This window comes from Plectrocnemia conspersa, unplaced genomic scaffold (genome assembly GCF_051122295.1).
Source record: "Plectrocnemia conspersa isolate PC_06_02 unplaced genomic scaffold, ASM5112229v1 ptg000014l, whole genome shotgun sequence".
Lineage (NCBI taxonomy): Eukaryota > Metazoa > Arthropoda > Insecta > Trichoptera > Polycentropodidae > Plectrocnemia > Plectrocnemia conspersa.
This window is the reverse complement of record NW_028277178.1, coordinates 8,857,716-8,883,623: the sequence shown is the minus strand read 5'-3', so window position 1 is coordinate 8,883,623 and position 25,908 is coordinate 8,857,716. Positions and strand designations below refer to the sequence as shown.

The following is a 25,908-nucleotide window of genomic DNA, read 5'->3' as shown; positions in this document are numbered from 1 at the left end:
AAAAATATGTGTGGCTAAATGCCACTTTTTTAAAAAAAAAACTAAATTATTTGTATGTAAATTTTCTAGAATGTAAAATTTTCGCGCTGGATGGTCAAATACACTTTCACGATTTTTTTAGAAACACGTAATATATGGGCGCTTTAGGCTATTAATTATAATTTAACTACATTTTCTGAAAATGTTACCGACCCCTGTATTAGTCAATTTGTATAATGCGTAATAATAAAAATAAATTATTAGTGACAAAAATATTGTTTTCAACATCGAGCGTGAGACTGAAATTGGTCGCAAGTATTCGTTAAAAGTATTATAAGAATTTTCGACTGAACAAGTTTATTCATTGCGCTGAAAAACGTGACGTTCGAATATTTTGAATGTATTAAATAACCACTTACAAATGAACCTAAACAAAAAAACAGTCGGTGTCTATATAAATACAAAGGGACCGATATAAGTGCAGATAAAATTGGCGAAATATTAATATAGAATTTAAAATTTCCAGCTTTTCAATAATATAGTCGTTATGTAGAATAATTGTTATAATAAAGTGAATAGACAATAGCACAGTCTGTTTCCGCCTTAAATCGTCACATTAGACGAAGTATCTAAAGTTGGAAAGTGCCAAGCGCCTCCCCTATCTCAAGAGTACATAAGCAAAAACGCAATGTAAAACAATGTAAAGTTCTTCGTTCTAATAAGTGGGTCGCGGGCCGTTCTGCTTTACACGTAAAAGTTTCAACTCTGCGAGTTAATTAAAGGGTTAACTTCATAGGGATAGAGTCGCGTCAGACGTTGTCCTTAAAAACCAGTGACAATCGACCTAATTTTTAGACGTAAACGAACACAAGCGGCAATTCGACGATCGGATATGCTCATTTTCCGGTGATCGACGAAGCTCACTACTTACTCAATGACCTGAATTGGCGGCCGTGCGCTGAGAAAATTTGCAAGTCGGAAACCTCTGCTGGATCGGAAGCTGCGTTTCGCAACATCTGATTTTCCGCGCGATATTCAGGTCACCAGATCGCGATTTTTTGCCCACCGCCAATCTGACCCCGATCTCCTTGGCTGTAAAACATAACGACGCCTACCGACGCCGGACGCTGCTCATCATCGAAGTCTTCCTTCGCCGAGACGAGATCTCGGGAACGAACGATATTCAAATAAATACAAAAATAGATATATGGCGATCCCGAGACGACCGTCCGGGACGCATCATACGCAAAAGTGAAGTCCCGCTGAGCCTTGCACCCGAACTAAGCGGCGTCGTACAATGACGCCGCATTCCCGCAGCCGCAAGCAACGCGCGGAGTGGGGATACCTTAACGCACCCGACCGGGAATATAAGGCGGGGCCAAAAGTTCACATTTCATTCGACTCCGGACTTCCGACTCTGCAACACTCACTGGACTACAACTCGCCGCTCCGATCTCATCTTCGCTCGACTCTGAACTCTGATCTACACCTCGCCTCCTGTCTGAGCAACCATCTCCAGGACACGCGCTCGAGGGTTAACATCGACGACTGTCGAAGGATCACCGACAAAACGCGTCAAGAACTTTCTGGAAGATTTCACAAGGGCCACTTTGTACAGTTCGCTGTACAAACGTCCTACCACAAATCGTCAACCGGACCCGCCGATAACTACAAAATAGAAGCTTAAACACGACCGCTTCATTGGTGACCCCGACGTGATATTTAACGCACCCTTCTGATGCGTAAACCGTATTTTTTTAAATACGTATAATCTCGGCAGTTTTTGACACCAACGCTTTTTTTTATTTATTTTTTTTTCTCAAAAAAAATATCTGTCCTGACGGAACCCAACACAACCGTATTTTTAAATGCGTATAACCCCGGCAGTGTTTGACACCAACGCATTATAATATTTTTTTCCCCGAAGAAGCTATTACTCAAACGTGACGATGGAAGCTCCAGCCAACACCAGTGCTCCAACCGCCAACTCCGATGCTGTGTCCGTGACGCCTCCGCCCTTCACCAGCGATGACCCTATCCTATGGTTCATCATGCTTGAAGAACAACTGGCCCATGCTCGAATTACGGTGGACGAAACGAAGTACTACAAGGTGTTGTCTTCGTTGCCGCCTCGCACCATCCAAGAGGTGCGTGATATTATCACTAATAAACCGGCCGCGCACGCGTACGACACGTTAAAGGCTGCTCTGATCAGCCGCCTTTCATCATCACGCGAAACGAAGTTAAGGCAATGCCTTGAGCGCGAGGAGATGGGCGACAGGAAACCATCTCAGTTTTTACGGCACTTGGAAGGACTCGCCGGTTCAGAGTTTTCCGTGCTAGGCCTACGCACGGTGTGGATGGCCCGTCTTCCTTCACACGTGCGTCAAATGATGCTGATTTTGGACGACACGAGCATCGATAAACTCGCCACCATCGCCGACAAATTGATGGACGCCGAACCATGCGGATACAATACTACCGCCGCCGTCAGTGCACCGCCTCCACCAACCACTCCGTCAAGATTGGACATGCTCGAGGAAAAGCTGTCCCGGATGACTGCAATTTTGGAGAAGATGGTCGTTACTACAGACCGTCAAAGAAGCTCAAGCCGGAGCCGAGCTTACAACAACCGCCCGAGAAGTCGCTCCTCTTCGCAAAAACGCCCAAGCAACGATTCAGGACTGTGCTACTACCACGAGACTTTCGGGGACAAGGCGCGCCGTTGCAAGGATCCGTGCTCGAAAAGGTCGGAAAACTAATCCGGCATTCGTCAATGGCAGCGGACGATGTTAGGCCGAAGTCAAGCCGCCTGTTTGTTACCGACAAAGTAACAAAGGAACAGTTTTTAATCGATACCGGCTCGGACCTGTCCGTGTATCCGAGAAGCAAATTAGGACTTCGAACTCCAGCTATTCCGTACGACCTTTTTGCAGCCAACGGTTCCATCATCCAAACGTTCGGATGGAAACAACTCTCCGTCGATTTAGGACTTCGTCGGGATTTTCAGTGGCGTTTTATCGTTGCCGACGTAACGAAACCCATCATTGGAGCCGATTTCTTGCACCACTTTAATCTAATTGTAGATTTAAAACGTGCCCGCCTGGTCGACGGTACAACTGCATTCAACATTCAATGCATTGTACAAGGCACAGATAGTTTGCCGCAGATCAAAGCTATTTCCGGAACGACGACGTATCACGACATTTTGAAACGTTTTCCGGAAATTACGCAATCAGCTGGATTGACATCGCTGCGACCTCAGCCGAAACATACAGCAGTGCATCACATCCGGACCAGTTCAGGCCCTCCAGTTTCAAATCGCCCTCGACGACTAGCTCCGGAGAAGTACCACATCGCCAAAGAGGAATTCCGGAAGATGATCAACGACGGAATCGTTCGACCATCTGACAGCCCATGGTCATCGCCTCTTCACCTCGTCGCGAAGAAAACTCCTGGCGAGTGGCGACCCTGCGGAGATTATAGAGCACTGAATGCAAGAACAATACCCGACAGCTATCCCGTGCCACATATTGAGGATTTCGCCCACGCACTGGCGAACCAGAAAATCTTCAGCACAATCGATTTGGTACGGGCGTACCATCAGATACCTGTGGCTCCGGAGGACATAAATAAGACAGCAATATCTACACCGTTCGGACTTTATGAGTTCCCCTTTATGTCGTTTGGCCTACGCAACGCAGCACAGACGTTCCAGCGATTTATGGACTCAGCACTTAGAGGACTCGACTTCTGTTTCGTCTACATCGACGATATACTCGTCGCATCCGAAAACCACCAACAGCACGAGGAACACCTTCGGCAGCTATTCGGCCGACTAAAGGAATACGGAGTGCTAATCAATTCAGCAAAGAGTGTTTTCGGAAAAGCAGAAGTTGATTTCCTGGGATATCGCGTTTCCCACGAAGGCACCAGGCCACTGCCGGAAAAGGTTGCAGCCATTGCAGATTTTCCCCGCCCGGACACCATGCAGAAACTACGACGTTTCCTAGGGATGATAAATTTCTACCGGAGATTTATCCCTAGCGCATCCGCGAATCAACAACTTCTCACAGATCAATTGAAGGGAAGTAAATCCAACAACGATCCGGTGCCGTGGAGTGAAGAATTGGAAAAAGCCTTCACGGCGTGTAAACAAGGCTTGTCGGACGCCACCTGCTTAGTGCATCCAGACCCAAGTTTACCACTAGGACTTTTCACTGACGCCTCGGACAGGACTATCGGCGCAGTGCTTCAACAAGAAACACCGGATGGATGGCACCCACTTGCCTTTTACTCGAAGAAAATCTCACCAACGGAGACTCGATACAGCACTTACGATCGAGAGTTGCTAGCCATATATCGAGCAGTGAGACATTTTCGTCACATGATCGAAGGACGAGAATTTTCAATACATACCGATCACAAACCACTGACGTATGTATTTAAACAGAAGCCTGACAAAGCTTCCCCTCGACAATTCCGTCACACCGATTACATCGCGCAGTTCTCAACTGACGTCCGACACATTTCGGGCAGCGATAACGTCGTGGCGGATGCATTATCCAGAATAGAAAGCGTGCAGTCTTTAAATTATGAAGATCTGTCGCGCCAACAATCTGCAGATCCGGAAATTGAAAAATATACCAATTTGCGGACCGTCAACATTTCTGGATCCGATGCGACAATTTTGTGCGATAGCTCTACCGGCAACGAGCGACCATATCTACCGCTCCAATTTAGAAAACAAGCTTTCGAATTGTGCCACAACCTATCGCATCCTGGAGGACGACCAACAACCAAGCTCGTCGCAGAGAAATTCTTCTGGCCCTGTATGCGCACCGATTGCAAGCGATGGGCTAGAGAGTGTGAACAATGCCAGCGATCGAAAATTTCTCGCCATGTTTCCACGCCGATCGGCAGTTTTCCGCTCCCGGAGGGACGGTTCGAACACATCCATATCGACCTAGTCGGCCCTCTTCCACAATCGGAGGGAAAAACGTACATGTTAACGTGCGTCGACAGATTCACCCGCTGGCCTGAAGCTTTTCCTATCGACGACATCACTGCAGAAACCGTCGCTAAGGAGCTTTTCAGCGGCTGGATTTCCCGCTACGGAACACCTCTTCGCATAACCACCGATCAAGGCCGGCAATTCGAAAGCGCCCTGTTTAAAGAATTGGCCCGCTCAACCGGATCTACACACATAAGGACGACGGCGTATCATCCCGCGGCAAATGGGATGGTCGAACGGCTCCACAGACAGCTGAAAGCCGCCCTCATGTGCCATCAAGACGAGCAATGGACTGAGTCATTACCCGCAGTCTTGATGGGAATCCGCGCAGCTTGGCGAGAGGATCTAAAAGCGACTTCAGCCGAATTAGTATTCGGACAACCTCTCCGATTACCGGGAGAATTTTTGGCTCCACGCACGCATAATTACACGTCACCGACTCCTGATTATGCCGAACGACTACGACAACGGATGGCCGAATTGACACCGACATCGCCCAAGCGGCATGGACCACATTCTACCTTCGTCTTCAAGGACCTGCACACGACCTCTCACGTTTTCGTGAGGCATGACGCAGCACGAGGCTCACTACAGCCACCATACGACGGACCATTCGCTGTTATTAGCAGAACGGACAAATGCGTAACAGTGAATATTCGAGGAAAGCCGAAAACCGTTTCAATCGATCGCTTGAAACCTGCTTACATCCAGACAACGGATCAAGATACGGCGCCTATTCAAGAGATACCAGCGGACTCTACTCCACGGGACGAGAAGCCGCCTGAACGCGTAATCAAACAGACAAGATGCGGAAGAACAGTGAAATTCCCAAATCGCTTGAAAGACTGAGCATCCAGCAACAGCTTCAACAAAACGACAGACGAGCTCTACACATACAGACAACGACGCAGGCAGTATCTTGAAATATATTTTTTTAATTACAGTAATAATATTATTCTTTATATTTTAAGGTAGATCTATGCACATTAGGACACCATTGGAGGACCATGTCATGCGCAAGTGACAAACGGACCCCGAACCCCTACTTTTCCGTTAGCTGAGAGTTTCGTAAGGGCCACTTTGTACAGTTCGCTGTACATACGTCCACACAATCATCAACCATCTGGTTCTGCTTCATCTGCGCCGACCCACGCTGCGCACGAAGACCACATCAATTAGAACGAGCCATAATTTCTCCTCTTGGTTGAATTTCGCAACTGTAAATTGCTAAGAGGGGGAGTACTATGGCGATCCCGAGACGACCGTCCGGGACGCATCATACGCAAAAGTGAAGTCCCGCTGAGCCTTGCACCCGAACTAAGCGGCGTCGTACAATGACGCCGCATTCCCGCAGCCGCAAGCAACGCGCGGAGTGGGGATACCTTAACGCACCCGACCGGGAATATAAGGCGGGGCCAAAAGTTCACATTTCATTCGACTCCGGACTTCCGACTCTGCAACACTCACTGGACTACAACTCGCCGCTCCGATCTCATCTTCGCTCGACTCTGAACTCTGATCTACACCTCGCCTCCTGTCTGAGCAACCATCTCCAGGACACGCGCTCGAGGGTTAACATCGACGACTGTCGAAGGATCACCGACAAAACGCGTCAAGAACTTTCTGGAAGATTTCACAAGGGCCACTTTGTACAGTTCGCTGTACAAACGTCCTACCACAAATCGTCAACCGGACCCGCCGATAACTACAAAATAGAAGCTTAAACACGACCGCTTCAGATATTTAAGCAAAGAAACTAATTAAATATTATGACGTCGTCATTTATTTCCAAGCATTTCAGATAAAAGGGTTTTATTGCGATATATTTCCAATGTTTCTCGTTAGTAATATAGTGATCCAATTCGATTTTTTTTAAAACACAAACTTAAGAATATCTTCAGATTTTATTTTATTAATCGAATCGCCTCTTAACCTTTTGCAGCAGCCGATTCTTTTGATGCCTTTTTCGTACGTTTCAGGCGGTATCTCGGCTATAACTTGGTTTTTATGTGCTCAAACTTTTCGGGTTTGTCGGTGTAGACACGACTTCTAGTGTAACCTCACAAAAAAATCAACGGCGTTAAATCCCAAGATCTTGGCATTCTTTGCGACCAATTGACGTCATCAAAACGTAAACTAACGCAACCCGGGAACTTTTCACACAAAACACCTGATGTGTGGCAAGTTACGCTGACTTGCTGGAACCACTGTCTTTCACATCAATATCTTCGATTTCGTGCCAAAAATAATCGGTTATCATGCGCTCACCATTAACTGTTACAGTCCGACCTTCATCGTTTTGAAAAAAGTAAGGCCCAATGACGCCGCCTGATCACAATGCGCACCAAACAGTCAATTTTTGGGCATGTAATGGTCTCTCATGAATCACATGAAGATTTTCCTCGCCTCACATGCGGCAATTTTGCATATTAACATACTCAGAGAGGTGGATATGTGCCTCATTAGAGAAGAAGATTTTCTTGGAAAGATCAGTATCAGCTTTCGGCTGCTCTAACACTCAATCTGGTAAATTATTCTCTGTCTATAGTCGCTAGGCTTCAATTCTTGTGTTATTTGAATTTTTTACGGATGTAGGTGCAAGTCCAGGTGTAAAATGCGCCAAAGGGAGCCATAAAAAAAGTCCAAAAGCTGCGAATGCCGACGAATTGACAATTCCGGGTCTTCGGCCACACTTTCACTTACATTAGCAATATTCTTGGCTGAACAGGCGCCACGGTGGTGGACATGCCTTACACTTTCTTCTGTTCTGGGCCGTCTTCGTGAGACACGATTGCGCCCTATTCTGATGCCTGTTAAGTCAGGACGTCCGCACTAGCCGATTCGCCTATGGCTATTACCATCCGACTCCTTAATACGCTGGCATTGTACATTGATCTATTTAATGCATCTATAATAAGCTGCTTCGGTTCGTATCATTTTATTTTAATAATTAATGATTTTTTTTCTCTCTTTATTACTATGTACTATTCTTTTTTTGTGTGTACTGTTTTTATATTTTTACATATTTTATTAATATTTTTTATTGCCGTGACGCATTAGGGGTAAGCTGTTAAGTCACGATTATCTTAATTTAATTTAATTTAAATAAACAAATACACAAAAAAATAAAATATAATATTTGGTTCGGTGTAGGTTTCGATCGAAAATGTAAAAGTCAGTTTCTATTACCTATTTAATTATAATTATCTTTAATTTTTAAACTACGCGGGCCACGACTTTCGGAACGTCTGATTAATAGATTTCTTTATATCAATATCAAGACCAATTGACGGACTATGCCATCTGTTGCTAATTCAATAGTTTTATTTAGAAATTGCCGTTTCATTACTAAATTAACAATTCACTCTCTATTGAGTCATATTTTATGAATCAGTAAGTGTCAAAGTATTTTCATTCAAAAAAGTTTTTAAACGTTGACGGTAACATTATTTGTGGTTTATGATCTATGCCCAATTAGTATGTACAACCAAGGGTCTTGACCCGGCTTTAAAATTAATTTTCATTCTGAACAATATTATATTTTTTTTCATTGTTTGTTTTCACCAGACATCACACAACATACACGCAACCTATGTTTTTTTCAAACAATAGTTTCGTAAAATTTCACCGTTTTCTTTGAACGAACGGTTAATTTTAACGTTTCCTAGTATTGTGCGATCAAAATGCAATGACGCTAATCTCAATCGTAAAACGCTACACGTAATCGTTTGTGAATGTATTTTGCTATAAAGGTGCCGTCACATTATTTTTGTTTGTTTTTCATTGTTTAAGTGTTTGTTTACTTTCTTATAGATAAACCCATCCATAAAAAAACATAAGTTGGTATTCCAAAATAAGTTCAATCATAAAAAAATGATTTGTAGTACATATAAACTTAAAATATTCAATATCAGAATTTACAGTCTGTTCAATTAACATGTATATAACACACAAATCGGATTTTGGTTCGCGATTTTCAAAGCAATGAAAACGAACACAAAGATTAAACGTTTTAAAAGGGATTTTACTTTCATTCGAGTAGAAATCTTTCGCTTTTACTTTCACCCGTCACAGGTCGCTTCCACCTGCAATTTTCGCACATGATCAATTAATCCCTTATGATTACAACTACATTCAGACGATCGGCTTATCTGTATGTTTATATAATCTGACAGATGACGATAAACATTCAGATATATGTAGACGATAATTGTTGATAATTAACAGATAAAAACAGGCACACGAATTAAAAAGTTAGCAAAGTAGACTTTGTATCGGACAATTGACGAATTTAACGTTCAAAAGCGGGAGCCAGATCGAGCGGATAAGTAGCGGAACAGCAAATTAAGCGATGTAATGGTGGCGATACCAGAATTATTGCCAGTGAGATTGTAATAGCAGGAAAAGCGGCGAGCGAAAAAACTTACAGATCAACGTGCTAAAGGAGAGTAGGGTTGATATCCGGTTTATGAATAACTATTACGTCAGCTTGCTTTCGATTGTTTGATTAAAAAGTCAATACGAGCGTTTTATGAGTTTATTGGAGTGACATCATTTGGGTTCAGGAAGTTTATGGAGCAAAGACAAACATAATTTTGAAGCAGGTAGTTTACAATTTTGTCGTTTAAACCTTTGGACTATTTCTGGATAATTTTCCTTATTATGAGTCAATACAAAACAATCAAACAAGTGACACGTTAATTTAACAAGAATTTAATGAAATACTTATGCTACCAAAATCAACAAAGATTTTATAAGCCTCTTACCTAAACTTGTAAATGCGTATCGCAGCAATTTCTGAAGTAATACTGCAAGAAACGCAACTTCTAAAGGAAACAACTTAAAAGACTAACCGGACATTCGGTTTATTAATTTCGCATATACATACGTACATGCGAAGAAGAGATATTTTGTTCAATACGAACGTACATACTGTATGTTTATTGATATTTCAATTAATACCCTACTAATCCCTGGCACAATATTGATACAAGAGCACAAGAGATACTAATACAAATATATAACTCCATCTACTACGCCAAAAAACGAGCCAATTACACCAAAAACACTAACACACGTTCACGTACCGTCTCAACCCTTGATGGCATACACCCTCGGCCTGTTCTTATAGATTCTCCTAGCTTCCTTTCTCGTCTTCAGCTTTGCCTCTTTCTCGGACAAGGCTCGTCTCTCGGCTCTGGTAGTGGTCTTTGGAGCGGTCTTTCTGGTAGTAAACCTCCGAGTTTCATCTTCTTCCGAAGAGGACGCAGAAGAGCTGGAGAAAAGGGTATTTTTTAAAGAGAAACCACGACGTCATTTGATGCACATCGTTGCGATTTAGGTAAGGCTCTTTTGGTGGCACACTTTCGACTTTCCCTTGGTTACGGCCACTTTTACGGCAAACCTCTAACTTTCCCCTTCATCCGAAGAGAACACAGAAGAACCGAAGAAAAGGGCATTTTAAGAGGAGCCTCGTCGACCTTGGACACGTCATTGCGATCAAAAGCGGGCATACCGGTTCCGGTAGAACAACTTTGTTACACGATAGGAATCTGTGAGGCGATGAACCGAGGCCATTAAATTTGCATCAGATTCGAGTTGAACTCAAAGCATAGATATTTTTTTGGCGAATCACTAGAAACGAGGACAAATTCTTGATTTAAAAAAATTGAGCTATAGAGTTGCTTAGATCGACTGACTGTTGCGTTGTTTACGGCGCAACTATTTAACGTTACGTAGTGATTCTAGTGATATATTTTGTATATGTCAATGATGTACAAACACTTCACTAACAAAGTCTAATTTGTATAGTGCAAAATATCAATTATCAATAGGGATTGTAAATTTATGACACGACTGAAACGGTTATATTTATATTTGTAGCAGTAAATTAGAACAAAAAATTAAATTACGCATTTTTTTTATAATAAATAAATTAAAAATAATATACAGCTTTTACGTTTTTCAAGTTTCGCAAAGATCCTAAGTCATCATGTTTCAAAACATTTTACGACTGTGTCCCAAATTTATATTTTCAGATAGTTATGGTGAGTGGATTCTGGTTGAGAAACGCAACGTTTCGCATGAAACTCTTCAGTAATACCATGAATACAAACATCCAATTGACCCACAAGTAAAGTGCTTACATATATTTTTTTATTATAATATGCATGTTTACATACAGGGATAACCGAAGTATGGTACTTTGTCGCAATGACCATGTCGTGCTTGAGATCGTTATCGTGCTCGTTCATCATCAGAGTTACCAACGTTTACGAGTCCATAGATCAACAATTTCGGCTTGTCTTGCGGTATAATAATCATGCGTTCATAGTGCAAAACAAAATGAAAAAAGCATAAGCATGAAGTTCCATGGCGGTCAAGGTAGTCGTCGATCATCAACAATACTTCAATTAGATTTCAAAGCGATGAAAATAATTTCTTTGCACAAAGGCGAATAAGTAAAGTCGCACTTTCTCGGTGCATAGTTCAAAAGTTCCGATGTGTATCTTTGATCATGGCGAAATCGAGCCCTTCTGAAATCAAAACTGGCTTCTGGCTGGCAAAACCACTCGAGAGTAAAACCGCAATGCTTCGTCGATTGCAACTTTCTTCGCTTTGAGTGCGTTGCCCTTTGCAGACAGTTGCAAGAAAAATTTATGAATAATGTCTGGTTTAGTCAGTACATCTAAACCATGGGTTTTTAAACTCCACCCAAGAGAGGTATAAACAAATTCTAGCAGAGGTGTGAGTTGCCTCTCAATCATAAATTGTTACATCCCTATTTATATAAAGATCCCTATAATAAAATGACAAAGAAAATGAAGTATAAAGTATTTGAAATTCAGTTTCACGTATTTTTTAGCAAAGATAGAATCTAAGAATCTATGTTTTTATATGCAATTTTTTTATGTGCACACCCACAAATTTCAAGAAGATTTCTAAAATAATTACCAAGGATTTTTAAGTCATTTTATTATAGGGATTTTTATATAAATAGGGTCGCTGAAGCAAAAGAAAGATGGATTAGACTATATTTATAAAATAGCAAAATACAAAAAGTCTCACACAATCAGCGAAACACTGATTAAGCAACTTGACATTGAAATCGACAAAGTTGTTCTCGGAGACCAACAGATAAAACAAATAGACAAACGCAAGAAAAGTCCCCGTCCATGTTAGGAAGGAAATCTGGCTTTGGAATTTTGGTAAAGACTGAAGCCCCAAAATAGTTTTATACATCTCTTCATTTAAGACTGATATTCAATATATTATAATCTTTGAATCACAAACAAGCCTCCAGAAAAAATGTTTTGTTATACATATCACACATAAGACTCACGTGAATTTTTAATTGCACATATTTAATTTATACAAAAAATAGTTTAACTATTTGATCAATTGAACCTCAACCTTTTATTTTAGGGTAATTGGCAAAATTTTAGTAAAATAATCAATTTAACATTTATCATTTATAAAAAAGTTAAATATATTTTTTTTTCAAAATGCTATATTGCCAAATAACTTGATTTTTTCTTTAATTAAAATTAAGCTACAAACACGTTCAATAAGTTTTCAGAAATATTTTCCTTGTGAGTTAGTGGGCCTATTTTCAATAAATGATCCGGGCCGGTATTTATTTTCAATTCGCCCGCAAATAGTAAAGAATTTTCGTAATCCTTATAGTGGAAGAGAAATGGCGCAAAAAATGAAGCAAATAAAAATTCGATTAAAAAAACTTGTGCACTCCAACTACAAATAAGAGAACGTATTATGCTTTCACTTTTTATAAACATAAACTTCGCATAACTTAAATCATCATATAATTACTAAACGGTACCATACAATTCTATAAATATGCAATCCTTGGATATTTTTTAATCAGTTTAAGTGTGATTTTTTAATATATATTTAACATTAACCAGTTCGATCGACCAGTGGTATAAATCAGTGAATAGCTAAAAAGAGTTCGAATCCTATAAGTACCATGTAATTTCTATCATGCTTGCAAAATCGGAATTAGTGTTTATTATATAATTATAATTCTGATAGATCCACACAAATTAGGTTTTACTAGATTTCCCAATTTCACGGATGAATAATTAAAATAAAATCTAGATAGGTCTTGCATAGTAAAATAAATTTACAAACTTCGATTTCAGCCGGGTGTCTCGTTTCTCACCCAGTAGTTTTTTTATTGTGTTTATCTCGTATTGACGCGTTGGGTTAACGCCTATCAAGATGCAACGGAAGATTTAGAATAAATAAATAAATTTGTACTTCTACATAGAAGCGTTTTCAATGATTAGAATAAAAATAACATACGGTCAGTATAAAAACATAAGACGATCAGAATATAGGACGATCATGTGAATTTAAAAAAATATTACATGTATAAATATAAATGGGCAATAAATTGTTTATTTTAGAAATATCTTATAAAATATCTCGTTCGCACCAAAACTGTTGGAGAGGTGCGAGCGAGCGGTAGTGAGCGAGTTTTGGTCAGAATATTGAACACCCCATGAATAACTCTCAATGAATATATTTCATTGTATGTAGGACCCGAAGGTATTCAGAGCGACGAACGAAGAGAGAAAAACGAGAGCAAGCTTGACTTGTTGTTTTGGCATCTGACAATGTTGTGAGCCGAACCAAACAAAATGGCCCTAAAACATATTGATAATGATAATGAACTGCCAACATGCGAATGCAGGTCGACCTGTTGTACCAATTATAATATAAATTCTGACCAGTCAAATTTAATTTATAACCATTTAATACAAATTCCGACCAATTAATATGAGTTCTGACCACCTAATATTTATTCCGGTCGCTTATATTCTGACTTTTTAATGTAAATTTTGGCCACAACCGTATTTAAATTCTGACTCGAAGAATACGAGTCTTTTATTAAAAAAAACGACAAAGCCTGTTTGGCCGGGCAGCGCAATTTTTATATTTCCAAAACAACCGCAAATAATATATTTTTATACAGTTTTTTTTACTGGATTCTGATTGTTCAGGTATGCGATATTACTAGACAAATAAAGATTAAACTAATCAGAATATGAGATTACCAAGATTCATCTATGAAGCAAATATTTATTTCAAGCGATTAAAACAATAGATAAAAAATAATCTACATGGTGTAAATCTAGTAAACGACCGCGACATTTATCTTTGTCTTACATAAACTATACGAGACATATTGATAACGTTTGTAAACCCAGCTGTACAAACAATAAATGTCTCTGATTATTATGTAAATGAATACAACCTTCAGTGCGGGCGTAATTAATTAGACATTTAGATACGACGATTGTGTGCATTTCCCATGTACTTTTGATACACTTGTGTTGCTAAATTCAGTGGTTTTGCGTTTTCACCATGGCGAAGTTTCAAAGTAGGCTTTACTTTCACAATAAATCAACAGCAAAATCATCATCTACGAGCGCCTTTCTCTGACACGAATGTCACGAATGAAACAATATTTTTTTGAATACAAAAAATTGACCACATACTAAATCGGACATACGCATATTTTGCTATGCCAGATAGTTTATAAATCGTTTTTAAACTTCTTACTTTTTTGTCGAATTAAATACGCATTCAAGGAAAAAAATGCACACAAAACAGTTTTTAATCAGACTTAAAAATTATTTTTGAGTATCCACTCCCAAGCATATTCAAAAAATGACCAATATTCTAATTTGTGACAAGCCATTTTTAGAACCTGTGCGAACAAAAAGCTACATATTTAAATATGGTAATGTTAAAAAAAATTATAGTTGTGTCAATTCCGGAGGATTAATCTTTGAACCGTTAAAAATTAATGACAATTTAAAAAAAAGGTTAGTCAAAAATGATCTGTACTTAAATTAATTAATTTGTTTATTTACTTAACAGAGCGTATTAAATACATGTGTATTTTATTACGCGCAAAGCGTCGTAATATGATCCGAAAAAAAATACGAAGCTGTTGAATTATCTTGACAATTTTTTTAGAGTTCATCAAATATGCCTTACATTGTATTATATATTAAATATATTATGTTATCATTCAAGAAAACTTACATTTAGCAAGTTTACAGTAAATCAGAGCCATGATAAAATATAGCAAGGTGTTTCTAAAGTGGTATCTATTTTGCAAAACAATATGAATTATAGAAAAAAATCTAGCAAACACGAATACATAAGTATTAAATCAAAATATAATACATAATTAAATGATTATATTATACGTAGCATCTATCAATGCCTCTACAAAGCCCAAAGCGATCACACTACCAATTTTATAAGTAACTTTGTACAGTAGGACTTTTTTTAATACTTTCGTTCAAACTTTTATCGCATAACTTGTTATAACACTAATACCTTCACATTCGTCGTTTAAAAGGAAGCTAAAAATAAGGTGAACATATAAAAAAAGTGTGCGATTTATCAGCGAATTATGTGAAGAGATATGCATTTAAATAAATGCTTTGTTCCATAAAACAAATTGTTTGTGCATTTATGTAATGAAAATCTTCAGTTTGTCTTCAGAAAAGGATTCATGGTAGAGTTATACATGGGGTGTTCACTTCTCTGACCAATACTCGGTCGATTCCATTAGCTCGCACCTAATTTGTCCAACAATAATGAACAAACAATTATATACTGCTCATTTAAATTGTTCTCTTAGAAAATACATTAAATCGAATAACAATCCCAGTTATATATCAATACAATAACAATTGAACCAGTATATTGTTTTCTTTAAATAGGTTTAATTTAAACATACCACTCACTTTAGAAAATATTGGTATGCGGCAAATGGAAAGTAAATATACTTACTATATTATACAATTTTAGTTCATGTGTGTATTAAATTTTATGAAAATACTTTACGTTAAATCATATATTACACATTATTTAAAAAAAAAAAAACCTCGATACATGGACATCTTTGCTAATGCTAACGTAATTTTGATAAATATAGACATTTACGAATTGACCTGTTTTTTTATAATTACATAATAACAAATATACAAAGTTTGAAAGTAGGTGTATAAAACATATGTAGGTTCTTTTGTATACGTTTTTGTTTGATTTTGAGAAGAAAAGTGCAGTTAACCTAACTAAAACTACAGTTAAATCTATTTGCAACGTCTACCGTTATTAATTAAATTGAATAGACTTATGTATATGTTTCATTATGAATTGCTAGAAAAATATTCCTATAAAAAAGTTCTGTATAAATATTCCCGTAAAAAGTGCGTTCTTCATATGCTAGTTGTACATTTGTAATATAACACAAAGTTTAATCTAATACTATAACTCATATAATAACAGTTAGTGTATTATTTCTTGCCTTGGTGTATTTAAATATATATACATACAATTAAATTAAGTTTTTATTGATTTTTCTCGAAAATTGTATTTTCAATACATATATTTTATTTAAAACTGTACTCGAAGAAAAACTTTCATAAAACATTAATCCATAACTACTTATTCTTTGCCAGTTGTATTATTTCAAATGCACAGGATTATTGATAGTCAATATTGAAAAGGCCTTTGATACAGTATAGCATGACGGTCTAATTAACACATAAATTATTTGAAATACAAAACTTCCATTGTTTTTTCTATATAATACATTCATATTTGAAATGTCAAAACTAAATTTCTCTTCATTTCCTCGTAATTTAAAAATACTACCTTATCAATGTATGTTGATGACACAGCAATCTAAATACAAGCGGTCCTCGACTTTCGAACGTTCGACTTTCGCACAATTGGCTATTTCGCACATTTAAAAAAAAAAACATTTTTTTTAAATTTAATTTTTTTTTAAAAAAAATTATAAACATGAGTGAGAAACGGAAAAACATCAGTGTTCATACGAACAAAAATAAATCAAGGACTCATAAACTTCACGCGATTCGAGACAAAGATGGAATTTATTAAACATTCTGATAGCGGTGAATCTTTTGCTTCAATCGGACGTTCGTATGATACAAACAGGTCTACGATATGTTCAATATTGCAAAATAAAAATATAATTAAGGAATACGTTCAAAATTGTGGATTTAAAGATATGTTTCCACAATCTTTAAAGATATGTTTCCAAAAAAACACGGCAAAAAAAACATGGATGAAATGGAAAAATATTTGTCATCATGGATCAATGACCAACATCAAAAAGATGTCCCTCTGAGTATTTCAATTATTCAAGCAAAAGCTCTTAGTTTGCCAAAGATTGGAAAGCTAGATTAAAAAAAAGATTTTAACACGGTTTTTAAAGCAAGTAACGGTTGGTTTTACAATTTTAAAATGAGGTATTCCTTTCATAATATTAAATTTCGGGAGAATCAGCTGATGCGGATAAAGATGCTGCAAAAGAATTTATTTCCTAATTATCCAAAATTATTGAAGATGGAGAATATTCCTCCAGCCAAATATTTAATGTAGACGAGACAGGTTTATTTTGGAAAACTCTTTAACAATGAAATATATGAATGAAGCCTTTACGCATCATGACAAATTTTAAAATATTATGGAAGATTTTGATCTCAATGGAGAATGCATATCTCAAGTGCGTAGGGCGATCAATAAAGACATAGCATGTTATAAAATATTATATGAAGAAAAGAAAAAGAATAGTGGAAAACAGTTAACTTTTGATAACTTTTCAAGGAAAACACCCGCAAACCGCACTTAAACGCCTCTTAAACATCTTATATTTACTTGATAAATAAATGTTTTAAGATACAACATTCGCACACATTTTCAGGAACCAATTATGTGCGAAAGTCGAGGGCCGCCTGTAATACGGACTGAAATCAATTGGAATTAAATAACAAAAATCTCTACAGAATTTAAACAATTATCTCAGCAAATATAAAATTAAAATAAATGAAGAAAAATCAGAAGCTTTAAATCTAGCCTTTAAATCTTAAAAGTAAACAAGAAATCAGCATAAAATGGAGAGATGTATATATTTAATCTAATTAAGCTTAAATTTAACAAACGTTTAATGGGTTTGCCATTATCGCGGCTCTATGACCGTTTTTTAACAATGGAAATACATTGTCGATGAAACACATATTAATTTCGAGGTATTAATTAAAATGAATGAATAATAGCAATCTAAATATTGAAATTGGATATATATAATAACAAATATAAATGAAAGTTTAAAAAATAACAACATAATAAATTGCTCATATGACATACATCCTAAATGTGCTATATCTTCAGTAGTATACGAGAAGATCAAATTAGATATATTACCATCGTTACCATAACCTTGATTTTCATAACTGGTTTCGTGGATTGTTTTAAAAGCAGGTTAAATTTTTTGTGTGTATGTAGTGTTAATTGATACAGTTTTTTTATTATATATTATAAACAATTGAATAATTTTTAATTTAATTAAAAAATTGTAGACATTGTGCAATGTTATGATAATGAAAAAAACATATTTAGGCTCACCTGAGGTCTCTGGGACTGGTCACCGCGGCCACGTAGAACCATCTCCATGCGCCCGAGGCTGCCAAGTACGCGACGATGGCGACGAGGATGAGCTGCACCAGCGAGGGCCAGCCAAGCAGCAACACCAGAGCTGCGCCGACGGCAACCAACACGGCTATTAAGGCGGCCATGACCGCCACCAGCCGACAGTTGCGCCGAACTGAGCCCCTCCGCCGCTGGGACGAGATCCCCTCCTCCACCTGCACACAGCAGTGAGTTTTACAAGTGCGCCGGCTGGCCGCAACTGTGTCTCATGGCCAACGGCCGCGCTCGAACCCGCGTTTGAACCGATTCGAATTGCGAGTCATCGATTTCGATTTTGTTAACTGAGCGCCAAATGACAAATGGCCGACTTGCCACCGGACACTTTGACAGTTAAGTTTTTAAATTCGACCAGGGTAATAACACGCGATTATGCGGCCATGATACAATTATTAATTGTGTTTACTTATATTGTATACTATATAATTAATGTTAAACGTTGATTGCTTTAATTTTGTTAATTTCATTTAAATCTGTGTTATTTTTTCGCAATGTTTAGTGATAATACATTCATTTGCGGCCATGATTTAAATACATACAAATCGCGAATATCTCAAAATGTTAAATTAAATATGATAAGAGTGTACATATATTTGCAATTCTCAATTCTAACAACCATAATAGTATTTAGTGACATAACGTATCATATTAAAAAATGATATTTATTAAAATTGAAGGTCACTGACTTTTTATTATATAATATATATGTAACATACGCTCACGCATATGTGCGGGATAGAAATCGTACCATTTTGGACATTCCTGCATATGTGTGGAACAGCCCATACATTTTTAAATATTGAGAATTTTAGATAAAATACATATTCAACGTTATTTTGTAAGTATGGATTCATGAACAAAATAGCTGCCTCTTAATAGATTACTAATACTACATATTAATAAAGTGTTTTACAAAAATATTTTATCAAAGTTTATACTAAACGTTAGATAAAACAAACAAGAAAAAAATAGAGGCAATTTGCAAAGAATTTCGGAAAATAGATCGAAAACTTTTTGCAAAGAGGCGACAGGTACCATGAAAAATATATATATTAAATTACCATATCTTGACTAATACTATTATATTAATATAGAACCATGTATATAGCTTATACTGTTAACTAAAAAAGTTTCTTGCATAAAGCAAAATTTTGATCATATAAGCATTTTAAAAATAGTCACTATAATAATGGACGAATTTTTGATGTGAAAAGATACATATTAAAATCCAAATCTTTCATATAATTGCTATGTTTAAATTACATAATTTACTAAATTTTTTTTTATTAGCACGCTTTAAATTAATTTATATAAATATAATTTATTATATTTTCAATAATTTTAAAGACGTTAATTTTCATTACGTTTAATCGATTCAAATTACAACAAATTGCTGTTTTTATTTATTTATTACTAATATGCTAATATCAACACATTAAAAAATGATTACCTATGCTAAGAATAGCCTTGAATGTCAATATTTTTATTGGGACAGTGATGAAGATACATAAAAACTTACGATTTAACAACCTTGGCGTCCTCGAAGCTTAATGATATCCTATTATGTTTTACATCGAGACATTATTATTTATAAAAGGAAAAAAGGTGTTTATAAAGACTGCGTGTATTTTATTTGTTTTGCGGTGTAAATTAGAGTTCACCAAACAGTCAATTTTTGGGCATGTAATGGTCTCTCGTGAATCACATGGGGATTTTTCTAGCCTCATATGCGGCAATTTTGCATATTAACATACTCAGAGAGGTGGAAATGTGCCTCATTAGAGAAGAAGATTATCTTTGAATAATCAGTATCAGCTTTCCGCTGCTCTGACACCCAATCCGCGTAAAGTATTCGCTGTATATAGTCTCTGAGGTTCAGTTTTTGAGTTTTCTGAATTTTATAAGGGTGTATGTACAAGTCCAGTAGTAAAATGCGTCAAGGGGAGCCAAAATAAAAGCCCGAAAGCTGCGATCGCCGACGAATCGACAATTTCGGGCCTTCGGCCACACTTTACCTTGCAGCAGCAATATTCTCGGCTTCAACGCTTCCAATCTTTAATAAAAATCTCACTACGTTGTGAATAGTTCGCTCAGTAGGAAGTTGAAATTGACCATGATCTTCCCATACATTTTGATACACAGTTCGTACAGAAAAAATGTACAATTTTAACGCGTTTAGCAGTGATTAAGCGATCCATTTCGTAAATGTGTTTTTGCAAACTAACATTTAACACTTTGAACACGCGTGATTATTGAATGCTGTCTGATTTACAGTGCTGCCAACATAGGAAACTCCAATTGGATCAATCTGTACATAGATCTCCTGAATAATCATATTCGACTAAGTACATGACTTTTGTTTAACATTTAGCAATGTTAGATCGACGGTGTCAAGGATTCAAAACACTTCAAGTGTCTTTAACATCAAATGCTCAAAGAGGCGATGGGAGGAAAGAGGTTTAGGTCCGATGAAGATGTGGACAAACGCACGAGTAGCTGTGCACTCAACCAAGGTGTTTTTTTTTCTTAATGATATCCATGCACTTTTTCAGTACAGGAAAACTAATTGAAATTTATTATAAAATATGTTATAATTTAACTTTTACGATCTATATATTACTATATAAAGAGTTTTATTTGCTCTTTACTAAAACAATTATTCTATTTTATTTATATTTTTTTAAATCCTATTAGATTATTATAATTTACGTAGCTTAGAAATAGGTCGTTCATTCAAATATTTGTCTAAAAACTTCAAAAGCCTAGTTACGCCTCTGATTGTTATATTGGCCATTGGGGAAAACAACTAGTCACATCCGCTGTTATGCGTGATCGTTAGTTTACTATCGTGTGTTATTTAGTAGCTCATTTTTAAAGCCATGATATGGTAATTATACACTTACGTACCTAGTGAATTCAAATAATGTTTTATTTTCAATAATTAAAAAGTGGATATTCAAGATTTTCGTTTTAGAAGGTTAAGTAAATAATAAATCAACAATAATAATTGCTATGAGAAAGGAAATTTATTATAAATATTTATTCTAAAAGCTTGAACTGGTTTATCAACAAATTACATTTGATTTTTTTTACTGAACTGTTGTTTTGATTATTTGAATTGAATAAAAAATATATTCTAATAATATTACGCAAATCCAATAAGGAAAAAGTAGGTAAAAAATATATCAAAATTAATGACAATGATGAATACTTACATTTACTACGGTATCTTGTTGAATTGTATGTAATTGTTCTTTAACAAAAATCTTACTTTGTATTATCCATGGTATTGCGGAAAACATTTTATTTTTAAAACTAATTGAAAATAAAACAATTTCAAAGCACTGCAATACATTTTAGCAGTTCTTTCATGATAAAATACAACTGCAATAATATAAATAAGTATCACAAACCATAATCAAATGTAATTTTTCATTCATAGTCACCACTTTTACTAAAACTGTTTTTTTACTTGATTGTCATAATACAAACGTGTAAACTAAGTAAAATATATAACACCCCTCACCTATCACAACTGTAATAGTATTATCGTATTTTTGGCACGTCAAGTGGATGATTATCAATAATTGTCAGCAAATTTTAACAGTTGTTACTTGAATTGAGTTACGGTATATCAGAACACGGCTGAAATTGGGCAATTACTAAAAAAAAGCATTTTTGAAGAATTATATTAGACATATAAAAAAACTACATCTATATAACAGTAATACTTCCTGAATATCTATAAAAAATGCTATAAAATTATTTATATTATGGAAATATACCCAAAGTAAACCTTGAGTTATAAATAACACCACAAGTTAAGATCGATTTATATGTAAAATTACACGATCATTTTCAATCGGTCGTCGATTTAAAAAAAATCTTTAATACGAAATATTTTAGTAGTTTGAACTTACTTTTGTGATTTACATTATAAATATTGTTAGTATTAAAACTGCTCAGTTTTTTTCTATGTTTATTTGCTATGTTTAGAGTTTACTGCTGTAATTAGTATTTTGTAAGCATACTCAATTTTTCGAAAATTTATCATTTTTCCAGTGTTATCTTATAAACAATCTCGCTGAAATAACCTAATTTATGTGTAAAAGTATGGGTTGATTACTGATTGCTATTAGTTGTGTTACAGCATGTTTTATACATATGTCTTATTATATTCGATTATAAAATAATAAAAATGACTCTTTCTGGCAATGCCCGCAAAAATCAGATATATTTCGCTTGTGGGTGAAAGGAAAGTATCGTAAGTTTTTCTCTAGGAGTTTTGAAAAGCCGTTATTTTCAAACAAGTTGGAAGTGAAGTCGCCGTAGCACCACACACATTGCTGATTTCACAGCTATGGGTTGAGTAATGATGTTTTTGTGCAAGAAAAATAAAATGTAGGGAAATTTAAGCATAGCAAATTAGCAAAGAATTTATATCTAATTTAAAACAATGCAATTGAATCACAGAATGCTATAAATATATCCAGGTTAAACAGATATGAGATAGAACCACCATCTATCAATCTAGAATAAAGCAACATTGTATACATTTTACTGCTAGTTAGCATATAATACGGAAGATGCACTAAAAGTAGCAAATATTTTTGAAGTATTAGGTTAACATATTAATATTTTATTCATAGTCTGTTTTTTCCTATACATACATATATGTATAATTATTTTGTAATTTCAATACACTGAAAAGGATAAAAGTAGTTTCTGCAGGTCTTTCAATTTTTCAGAGAACTTTATATTGTCAAGTCGATTTACTGGTCATAGAAAATATATATATATATAAAGAAAACTAGTATACAGAGCTCTATACAGAATATCTCCTTTTAAACACATTCGAAATCACCCTGACTTTGTGGCCAATGCCGAAAGTTTTTATAGTTTATATTTTTTACAAGGCGATCAAGTTCAAATTATGTACATACGTGTAGTATGTTTTAAAAATATGTTTTTCTATGTTTTACAATGTACCTACTATATTATTTATAACATTTCAAAATTCACACAATGAGTGGCCAAGCGTTTCCGTTATACGTTACGAATACGTGCGAGAAACGAAACGTTAACGTAATAGAACGTTGCGAGTTAAATTACTATTTGAGAGTATACGAAAAAAAGTTTATTATTAAATAGAGGCATTCGCCTAACCGTTACGTTCAGTTCACCGCTAACATTCAGACCACAGTGCGTATGTAATTCACTATAAAAGAAAATCTATCAAAAAAATAATTGGTTGTGTAATTAGTATTTTGAGTTTGGTACTCAATGTCAATATTATACCTTGGTGCTAAACGTGGGGCATATTTGTGTACACTAGTAGAAGCGTATACAAATGATGTTTATTATTTTTTTATGTGTTTTTAGCTACTAAGAATATTTGTAGATCGATGACATCTAATGATTTGCATAGTATTGTATGATCAATTCATTATCAATGATATCATAAACAACTAACTAACTACGATAAGTCAATATTTCAATTTATTTAGAAAAAAATCGGCAGATGAAAGAAAACGTTTTTAAGAAGCAATATCAATGTTTTAGAATCACTAGTTAAATCTTAATGTTTTTTACATACATATACATACATATGTATGTATATGTATAATTTATTATTTATCTATTTACTTACAAAAAAATATAGAAAAGCTCTACATATATATTATATATATTAAAAAAAAAAGATTTTTATAAACCTTGGTTTATCACTTGATATTTATTTAACCATGTATTATAGTAATATTTTTGCGTTTTTTTTTACTAAAATGATAATGAATATAAGTGGTTTAATTAGTATATTTATAAAAAAAAATATTTTATATTATTATTCTAATTTGTACAAGAAATTAAGAGTTTGGTCTGTACGTTGTGTGACTTTGAGGGATAGGTTGTTTTATAGTTATAAAAAATAAATCACCTTTCCAAAGGAAAATAGCATAAATAACATTTATAAATAGAGAAATAAATATTAAATAATAAATAAAGAAATAAATAGCACAATATCGCCCATTTGTTCTTACAGTATAATTTTACCAAAATTGAAGTTCCGCCATTATTTCAGTACTTCTTATGTCTCTAAGTGTCAGTAGAAACTGATACTTAAGGTATAATAATCAGTGTATACGCGTTATATATACATTTGAAATTATAAATCCAGGAAGTAATAATTACAGTTAATGCTCTTCAAAAGAACAAGGCTATTATGGATTTCCCCGCAAATTAGTGACTAATAAAATATAATGAAAAAGAGATATAAAAGATTTTTCACTAAAAACTTAACGAGATCATTCGTTAACTTTTAAGAAGATAACGTCTATTGCTCATTAAGCTACAGATTGCATAGACACTTTTATTATAATATTATATAAGGAAGTATTTTTTAAATCTTAAGTTACTTATTTACATTAATTCCATTTTTGTATTTCTTTCAAACATATACTTGAATAAAATGTTAATACAAATATTACGTAATTCATGATTTTCTTTATTATTTTGTTTATTACTTGAAGTATCAAAAGAGTTTATAAGAACAATCAGTATCGTCACTGTTTTTTTATATTGTAACAAAAACCGCTTTTGTTAAGTTTAATGGCCGTATTCTACAGATTATATGGTTTTGGTTAAATAAAGTAAGTTAAATCAGATATTTTCAAATATCAATCCATTTTTTTCGGTCATGTTTAAATTGCTTACGGTTCGTTTTTCATACATATAGAAATTCACAAATGAAACGTATCGGGGGCAACCTACATTTGAATATTACTCTTCTTGCTTCCCATGAACGTGCAACATGATAGTTCAACACAATGGACGATCAAAGGTTTCCGTACGTATTCTCATTTGTAACAGTTCATATATAATAATAATTACCTTCGCATGCGCTTCATTCTCTGCTATTTTGTTATTGTTTTCTGCTTCTGGGGTCATCATGTTGGACTATTTCTACTTATTCGTAAAACAATACACTGAAAGCACCCAAAATCCATTAATGAAATCTACGCGATAAACTTTGCACTATTATAATTCTGATCGTGTTCATGCTAAGTAGTTTTTTATTGTATTCATAAGAATACGCAACATGATCAATTATGAATTGATAAAAAATGAACAAAAAATCTCATCGATTATCAATAATTTAATAAAGCATTTTTTTAATAAAAAAAATATTTTTAATTGTTTTCGAAGGAGAAGGACTCACTTCATAAGTACATTTTTTTGGCAGTTTTTCAAAACGGTAAACTTTTTTAACTTCAACACTACACGCGGTATAACGTGTTATGGTCTCGGAAGACCAACCAGCTCACAACCCACCAAACGGAGAGCTGCAATGGTACTGA

General features: G+C 35.3%; 1 protein-coding gene across 1 annotated transcript in view; it reads right to left on the bottom strand.

Annotated features, from left to right (window-relative positions):
* Positions 1-25,908, bottom strand: part of Fatp1 (Fatty acid transport protein 1) — a 31,543-nt gene extending 5,635 nt beyond the window's left edge. Inside the window, exons 1-3 of the mRNA XM_088204127.1 lie at positions 25,770-25,908; positions 25,442-25,536; positions 18,473-18,711 (exon numbers count right to left, since the gene is read on the bottom strand). Of these exons, the coding sequence (XP_088060253.1) occupies positions 18,473-18,711; positions 25,442-25,501 (299 nt within the window). The 5' untranslated portion in view covers positions 25,502-25,536; positions 25,770-25,908. The remainder of the gene's footprint in view (positions 1-18,472; positions 18,712-25,441; positions 25,537-25,769) is intronic.